The sequence below is a fragment of the Betta splendens genome, chromosome 1 (genome assembly GCF_900634795.4).
Source record: "Betta splendens chromosome 1, fBetSpl5.4, whole genome shotgun sequence".
In the NCBI taxonomy this organism is placed as follows: domain Eukaryota; kingdom Metazoa; phylum Chordata; class Actinopteri; order Anabantiformes; family Osphronemidae; genus Betta; species Betta splendens.
This window is the reverse complement of record NC_040881.3, coordinates 10,246,680-10,255,610: the sequence shown is the minus strand read 5'-3', so window position 1 is coordinate 10,255,610 and position 8,931 is coordinate 10,246,680. Positions and strand designations below refer to the sequence as shown.

Sequence of the window (8,931 nt, the reverse complement as noted above, 5' to 3'; positions counted from 1 at the left end):
GACTGCTGTGGTGCGGTTGTAAACAACTTACTAATTTTTTATTTATTACTAATTAGAATGTTTGGAATTCACAGGTTTGTTTATCTGACAGATAATCAGATGAAATAAAAGTTTAGACTACATACAGAAATCTGAGCCAAACATCCCAGTAATCCCAGTAATACATGATTAAATGGTGACATCTTGTGGCTATTGTTTGACTTACAGGATGTAGAAAATTGGAAAACTACATCTAAGGGAAGACAAGGCGCAGTAAAGTGGTAAACCAGTTATATATGAACACGTTATTGCACAAACAGAAAGTACGAGATCCGTGCCTAATCATTTGTAGACTTTTATTCTCTAGCAGCCATAGACACACTGCAGCCATTGTGTTCTGACTTGAAAATGCTGATATAGTAATACATGCCCTTACATATATTTATATAGTCACTGTTATATGTATATAACTGTCATCACAGAAATAAGGGATGCTGATTCTTGAAAGAAAAGCATAACTGTCACAGTGAGCTTCCACTAGTTTGCATTTTACATTGTTCTAAACCACAAAGTAAACAGTGAGTGAAATAAATACATTATATGCTGTAGATACATACAGTAGCGATGCTCAGAGCTGTGTTTAATGCCATATGAAAGCTCTCAACCGACTGTGTGTGTGTGTGTGTGTGTGTGTCAGGTGTTCATTATCTTGTCTCACCAAAGTAAAAGGGTTTGTGTGGCTAAGATATACTGTATTTATTATCCTGTGCACAAAAAGCATGGAGGTGGTTCCTCCTGACATTCAGGAGCACAAACACAGTTTGTGTAAAGCAAAACATTTTTTTCGCTGACACACTTATTACACGCACAGACTCGTCACTCACAAACACACACCGCACGACTGAAACGCCACGTCCAATACGCTCTGGTGGAAAATGTAAACTCATGAAGCATGAAATAGAAAAACTAGTCGTTCGAACGCTCAATAAAAGCAGAATCACCCGACATCAAGTGTTTCAATGGCATTTAAAGCTTAAATAAGACTTTTCTAATAAATAGTAAATTAAAATCAAACACATCTTAAATAAGATCTCCAAACCTCCATCTCCAAACAACCGATTAGATTAAGCGAAAATACCTTCATCAAACCAGCTGTTAGCAGCAATGAATGCACCTCATGCATGGAAAAAATTAAATCTACAGTACAAGAACTACTGCATCACCTCACTCACACACGTACCCTCCATACAATACAGGGAATGGAAACAAATGGACAGAAACATGACACACAGAAGGGAGGCAGAAGTGCAATCCATAGAACTACAGGAAAAAGCAGTCAAAGCTTCGATCATGATGGCAGAAGTTGATTAGTCATGCCTGCTCTACGTCACGCGAGTGATTATTAACTCCTAGGATATCGATGTCAGTAATGTCTGGATTATAGATAATATATAATTCCCAAGGACCGATTACACATAGCCTACACAAAACACAGCAGCAGCAGCAGCAGCAGCAGGTAAGATAGTGTCGACACAGCCTCATTGTCACCTTGTGAAATCTTCATCACCTGAATCAAAAGAGCCGAGAGGCTGGTACAACAGAGCGTCTGAGAAACTCTGGGTCTGAGAGGCAGTGCAGTGTGAAATATAGTCTTTCAGTCTGAGCACCTACTCAAAGAGCAGTACCAGTATTGTCAGGTAAAGTGTCCTTCACCCTCCAGAGGTTTGTGAGTTAGTTGATGAGTTGTACTCCTCAGTTTGCTTTGTTACTTTGTTGTTGTTGCTCTACCACAGAGTCAGAACACAAATACCCCTAAAAAAACAGACAATTCTGACATGGAGAGTAAAATGAATTAAGAACTTAACAGGTGGCTTTCTTTGGTCACAAAAAGGCAACACAATATAAGAGCATGAAAAGAAAATCATAAACACGCCAGCTAAGGAAGGAGACGCTCGAACTGTGAACACAAGTTCATCTTCCAGGGTTACGTGGGAAGACTGTGGGTAGCTTTCAGGTGCCGTGGTGCACTACGATTGCAATCGGCTAATGCATAGGATTAAGGGGCGGCTTCAGGTCTGGAGGGGGGGGGGGGGGGGGGTTACACCTCCTCCTCGTCTTCCTCCTTCTCCTCGACCTCGTCACTGTCCTGGTTTCGTCTCGGCCTTTTTCCTCCTCGTCCTCGTCCTCGTCATAGAAACGGTGAAAGAGCTGGTGGAGATGCTGCTGGAGATCACGTGGTTTTGACCCTCTTCTGGCGCTGGCCATTTTCTGTGGTACGACCTGCTCGCGCCGCCCAGCTCCCTCCACTGCTGTTCTTTTGAGGATGTGACCTTCACGCATGTGGGCCCTGGACAACAAGAAGAACACACATCAGGATCTTTAAGAACATGCAGAACACACGTTTAGCTGCAGCAGAGATTATGCATGAGATCTGGGTTATATGGTATTATTAGTTTGCTTGTTTCAGCACGTTCTAATATGGAAAACCTCTCCCACACACACACACACACACACATCCCATTGTGTTATTTGCCGGTGCGTGGGTATATAGTGTTTCACTCAACTAAGGGGTCAGCGTTAGCAACTCTAGCATTAGTAAAAACACGGCATGAGCATCGGTGAGGAAAAAAAACACACCCGTGAAATCAAAGCCACGCACACACACATGCAATCAGGCACACACCTCCTGACCACAGTTCCATCCTCGTTCACAGTCTCTCTCTCTACCACACGAGGCAGCTCTGTGCCGTTAAAACCACTTATATAACTCAGTGCCTGGTGGCATAAAAATGAAATAAAACGGTTACAGTCACTCATTTTTTATTATTTATCCGCAGAGTTTAGGTTCGTAGCTTTCCACAAGGGTTGAGACGTAAGCGTACTACAGCTAGTGTAGTGATTGTTTTACAGTAAGTTGTGGTGAGGAGACTTTAAACCAACCTGTTTGAAGTCGGCGCGAGCTGATGGGAGGTCAGAGGCAAAAGACGGATCACCCTGATGGGTCATCGTCCTTCTACCCTCCACCACCACCCTCCTTTCTACGTGACTGACGCGACGACCCTCGTCCGCCTCCTGCCCTGATGCCGACGCCTCACGTTCAGTGAACGTTACCTGGTTCAAAGGGAAACGTTCATGATTCGTTCATGATTTCCAAGTTCCTTGGAAAAGCAGCTCACCTCTGTGTGGTCCCCCTCACTCTTCAGCACCGTCCTCTTCACCACCTTGGAGTACCCGTGCCCCTCTGCCAGGCTGGTGGCCCCCTGGGGAGCTCCGTCCACCGGCACCTCTTCTTTATCGTCGGCGGAAACACACTTGCGAATAATTTTCCGGGTGACCTGAAGATGATCATGTGTCATTGCTCGAAAAATAATTGGGTTAAGTGTCTCTGAGCAAACACACTACTACTACTACTACTACTACTACTACTATTACTGACAGACGATCTGCTTTTACCTTTTTGACAACGATGTGTCCGTTTTCATCTTTGTACTTTTCCTCCGTCACTGACTGAGGGGGGAGCTCAGGCATTTCATCAGCCTATTAGCCAAGACAACACAAACAACAGTCAGGAATGCGAACGTAGCTCGCCGCTCCATCCAGTAACACCCATAACGCCAGAGCATGTTGGAGGAAGACGACAGGACACAAAGCTTGCATTTCAGGTAGTAACTCAGACAACAGGGACGTAGAGATTGAGGAAACAAACGCGCATTCTCACAGAAAAAAGGCGTTACAACAAAAAGTGGTCACAGCAGCGTAAAACGCGTCCGTCGGGTTCAGCCATCAACGCAAACGCCTTCGTAAGACAAACACGTGAACCTCACACTGACAAACTAGCCTGGTTAAACGGCACTCTCCAACTTTGAAACACCGTCAGACATGCTCCATCCGATACCTGAATGACAACTCTCCTCCGCACTACTCTGGTGGTCACAAACTCCTCATCAGAACTGCCTGACAGCGCTCCGAGCTCCGCGGCGACCTCCTGACATCAACACAAATGGCTTAATACTCAAAGCAAGCGGGGCAGAATGCTACGGCGCACTTTCCCTTGAGTTTGAGCATTGGGAAGTACAACGTGGCAGTCTGCAACATGGGAAAAAGCACCAGCGAAACATACCCCATGCTTCTTCTTAGCTTAAACAGAAATGTGTGTTTTACAGGTTAGCTAATGGACGATAAAGGCGGTTACAGGGGGCAAAGTCACATGCTGAATTAGGACTGGTTCGATCTGAAATCAAAAACACAAGTGGGGTTATAAGACATTTAGATCCCATCCAGGTCACCAAAGGGTTCAGCAGTCATTCCTCTTTGAAGCAAAGATAGTGTTTGGTTAAGCTCAGGTCTGGGGAAAGCTTGCAGGTTGGGACGCTTGATCAAAGCCCATCTTACCCTTGCCAGAGATTTATCAGTATCATCATATGGCCAACATTTATAGGCAGGAGGCGGGTGTGAAGCTTCACTCAAGGTGAATTCTTCATGGGATGTTTCTGAATAGCGCTGTACCTCTTTAGTATGTCCATGTGCACTATGGAGTGGCTCACAGGCTAAAGAAGCATCCTCATAGTCTTCACTTCCAGAGGACAACAACACTCTCTGATTTCTCTTTTCTAACACTGGTTGGTTGAGATGATCTCCCGCTGACCGACTTCCTCTCTTAGACTCATCACACTCGGTCTCTGAGAACTCTGATGCAGCTTGTTTGCAGTCGAAGTAAGACTCTGGATCGGAGTATTCAAAAGCTGAGCTGTCTGTGCCACTATTCAAGACCGGAGGCATTGCAGTGGTACAGGTAGAGAAGCACTCTGAATACTCAGGTGGGACGCTGTCCTCCTCATCAAAGGTGGATGATGCAATCTCTGTTTTGTGTCTAACTGAAGAGGGCTGACAGGCAAAATAGTCCTCGTCCTCAGAAGTCAGGGAACCTTCTGAATCCTGTCCACTGATCCACGGCATGGCTTCTTCTAAAAACGTCTCTGCATTCCCTGTGGAGGGATGTGGCATCAGTTGCTCAAGGTTAAAATGTCTGGAAGTTGTCACTGTCTCAGGAGTCACGTCGGGAAGAGATGGTGAAGAAGAGTCTTCATGTTTCACATGTGCCTCTTTCCATATGAGTGGAATTTGGTCTGGGATGCTCTGTGGTAATGATTTGTCTGACATACTCTTTGAATCACTGCACAATTTAATTAATTCATGCTCTTCTTCATTATGATAAATGCCACTTGTTTCTTCCTCAGGAGGTTTTTTTTCAGGTACGTTGGACTGAGAGAATGTCTCATTGGAATATTCTGCATATTTGCCGGCCTGGTCAATGTGAGAAGTAGGACTTGGTGACGATTCCTTCACTTGGTCGAATCCAAGGGAAGAATCTTTATTCCCACCCGGGCTCGACCGTGCACACGTTTCATCTGGTTCTGCCAACTCTGCTTCATCATAATTAGGTGTCTGTAACTGGTCAGACTCTATGGCTGCTGTGTTTGTGGAGTTGCTGTCTTCTGATAGCTGGACAGCAGACGACACGCTGATTATTATGGAGCTGCTATGTTCTGAAGGGGTTTGATCCTCAGGAGTGAAGTCTTCAAACGTATACATCTCATTACCTTCAGAGCTCCCATCACTGGACCCAGACAGTGGTAGGTCCAGGGTCTCTGGTCGAAACTTGAGCTTCATCTCCTCTAGCTCTGACAGTAGCTGGTCAAGCTGAGGGGACCCGGACGCTGGCGGTGTTGGAGAGGCTTCAGAAGACACAGCGCTGGGATCATCTGGAACGTCTCTATCTGTCTGACGGAGCGGGTCTGGGGACGGTGAGCTTGGTTCAACTAAACCCGGGAACAACAGCTTGTTATCTTGCTCCTGTGGCGACTCACGTTGATTAGCTAATGTTGATTCAGACTGTGCTTCACCTACATCAAAGGAAAAGGGTAGAGGGGATTCTAGTTTGTCCATGGAACCTGTGTTTGACTCATCAGCTGAGGATGGAATCTCCCGTGGAACCACCTGACTCAGTCCTAACACACCACTTTGTTGTTTTGAAGGTTCTGAAAGATTTGTCTTGGAAGATGCTGTTGGTTCCTGCAAGAAATAATGAAATGAAGTGGGAAATTATAGATGAATATGATTTTTTTTGTGATGAAGGGATGTGTAAAATGAAGCGTAGGGCTTGAATTGGATTAAATATCAAGGCAGGAAGCGCTGGCCCTCCCATGAAACCTGTGGGAACCTGTGCCAGACAGTACACGCCTTTAGCTGTGGCAAGTACATCTGTTAGTTTAGACTTTGATGGCTGGTAGGTGAAGAACTAAACAGCACAAGCACAACAGATTATAATAATAAAAGATAAAATTAAACCTCAGATACTTGACTTCTTTGTGCTTAAAGCAGCCAAGTTAGTCCACTGGTTAGATCATGGGAATGTTCCATAGGCTCAGACAGGGTCATACGGTCTGAAACATGCCACAGCCAGACACTGAAGCCTCTGTGCTAAAAGTAATTTCATTACTTTTGAAAGCAACACCGCAACCACTGAGTCTTACCGACACCATGGAACCTTTGATCCTCTCCATGTTCATGGAGTTTCTGTCCATGTTCTTGGAAAACAAGTCTGTCATCTACTGTGAGAATTGTGATTTGTTTTTCATGTTCTTACATAATTCGTCTTCGTTTCACCGATTTGCCTCTTCCAGTCAGACAGCGTGACGACATCCAAACGCTTGCTCTTCAGATGGCTTGTGACTCAACTCAACAAAAATGATGTACAATGCTTTGTTTGACCTCAAATAGTCCAGGCCCTGTGTTGTGCAGGCTTATGAGAGTTTGCAGAAGACAAAATATTTTTTTTGTGTGAATTTGTGCTATATAATAAAACAGAATTGAAAACCAACAGAATTACTATAACACACAGCTACCGTGTCAGACTAGTGGAGGACACAAACCCATCTCCTGTTTCATCATTTGATGTGTTATGACAACACAAGAACATATTTAAAAAATGTTTCTGTGTAAATTCTCACAATCCCAAATATGTTATGTGAGGCAACTAGACTTTAGGCAGAGACCTTGGATATGTTTTAAAAAGACAAAAAACATCCAGGTAACCTCACCTGAATAACAATTTTAACAAGAAAGGTGCAAAACTACAGGAAGCATTTGTATTAATGTGTAAATGTTTTTTTTCCACATTATTTTACTGTATGTAAGTAATAGTCACAATGCTGATTTTTTAATTCATCAACATCATCACAATATGACATGTACATTAACACTTCCTACATAACCAGGAGTTACAGAGGTCCCTTCACCTAGAGAGGCCACTGATTAAGGAGACCCAAGTTCAGCTACATAGTCATCTATGAAGAAGTGACTATTCTCTTTTGGCAAAACAGGCCTTGACTCAAACGCGTCTGCACTCATTAAACCATTTGCTTCGCTGCCCTGTGAAACGCCACTTAAAGCATATGCATATGTGGGAGGTGTTGTGGAGGACAGATCTGGGAATGCAGTCTTGTTTGCACACGGAGTAGGCGGATTTTGACTGGTTTAGCACAATAAATACTCTGAATAGTCACTAGCCGGTGCTGAAGGACACAAGACTGGTTTCCTTTCAGAGTTACATGAGCAATACAATGCTGATGCTTCATTTAAAACGTCATGTACTACTTTATTTATTAAAAAATGTTTTTAGGTGCTTGTATGATTATATTAGTTTTTTTTTTCATTTCATTCATGTCACATGGAAACTTTAATAAATATTTTGGTTTTTCTACCATGTGAAAAACAACCGGTTTGGGTGTTGGACTGTAATTGGTTTCAACTGATAACAGATGTTTGTGATCTAAGCAAGGATTTCTGAGTTCTATGTCCACTGAGATGTTGGCTTGTGTTGTGTTAAAATATTTTGAAGCTGAAACATCAGTTGTAGACCTTTTGACCCCTGGTGTATATTTTTCACCTGACTCTTCATTAAAAGGCGACAAGGCTCTTGTAGAAATTTGCATACACATGCATTCTTCGTGCTTGTACTGTGAACCTGACAAATCCGGTTGGAAAGAAACACTTGATGTGCCAGATTTCTGTAAATTTAGATGTGAGGCTGCTACCTGTGACGCCCAGGAGCCGCCCTGAATCACTTCCTCACTGCAGACGGCACTGTGAGCAGGGAACGTCAGTGGTGGGGGTGATGGCTTATCTTGTGTATAAAGTAAAAAATAATCACAATATTGACTCCTAAGTTGGGTGCGGATAGGTTCTGAGAAAAACAGTTCAAGAAATGAGAAACTGCACTGAGACGAGTCAGATTCAGGTGAGGCTGTACAATCTCTATCTGCACTTCTATATCTGTTAAGTAAGTTGGCTGAAGATGCTCTTCTCTTACAAACATCCTGTTGAAGCGTGAAAGTGTCACATTCAGTATCCAGTGTGAAATTGGTTATTGGCAGGAAATGGGTGAAGGAGGCAGTTTCTGGCTTAGCTCTGTAGGACGTCTTTACTTTGACTGTATCACTGTGAGGACCTACAGAACAACAATTATTTTGTGTTGAGTCACAAGCCATGTGAGTGGAACTGCTTGTCAGAATGTGTGGCACGATTGCCACCATGTTCCTGTTGATCAAGCTGTTGCTAGGTGTAGCCATAACAGGTCCATCTGATGAGACATCATCAATGAATGGAATGTTTTCCAGAAGCCCATCACCACATACTCTGGCTTTTAAGTTCTCTTCCTGGTTTGATGTAAAAGGCCTGATGCTGTTCTCCATCTCTGAGACCCGTGGGATCTGGCGATGACCACACTGTATTTCATAGAACTGAACATTTGTGTCACCTTCAGACTTGGCCAGAGTTCCTTGACAGTCTTGCTGCAGTAAGCCTAGCAGTCTCGGGTCAGAGATTCTTTTGCTAATCGTTTTAGCTTTGGCTGTATTGCCAACCTGTGGAACACAAGTAAACTCGTAATGA

The 8,931-nt window shown here is 43.8% G+C and overlaps 1 protein-coding gene across 15 annotated transcripts in view; it reads right to left on the bottom strand.

Annotated features, from left to right (window-relative positions):
• Positions 1–321: 321 nt before the first annotated feature.
• ank2a (ankyrin 2a, neuronal) overlaps positions 322–8,931 on the bottom strand; it is a 42,793-nt gene continuing 34,183 nt past the window's right edge. For 10 of the 15 annotated variants that reach the window (XM_055508981.1, XM_055508994.1, XM_055508983.1 and 7 more), the window contains 7 exons: positions 4,372–6,051; positions 3,875–3,964; positions 3,433–3,516; positions 3,156–3,314; positions 2,920–3,090; positions 2,663–2,754; positions 322–2,326 (listed from right to left, as the gene is read on the bottom strand). In XM_055508981.1, the coding sequence (XP_055364956.1) occupies positions 2,023–2,326; positions 2,663–2,754; positions 2,920–3,090; positions 3,156–3,314; positions 3,433–3,516; positions 3,875–3,964; positions 4,372–6,051 (2,580 nt within the window). In that variant the 3' untranslated portion in view covers positions 322–2,022. Of the gene's footprint in view, positions 2,327–2,662; positions 2,755–2,919; positions 3,091–3,155; positions 3,315–3,432; positions 3,517–3,874; positions 3,965–4,371; positions 8,904–8,931 lie in introns of those variants that run through there. The other 5 variants (XM_055508967.1, XM_055508972.1, XM_055508979.1 and 2 more) reach the window with 5 other exon arrangements.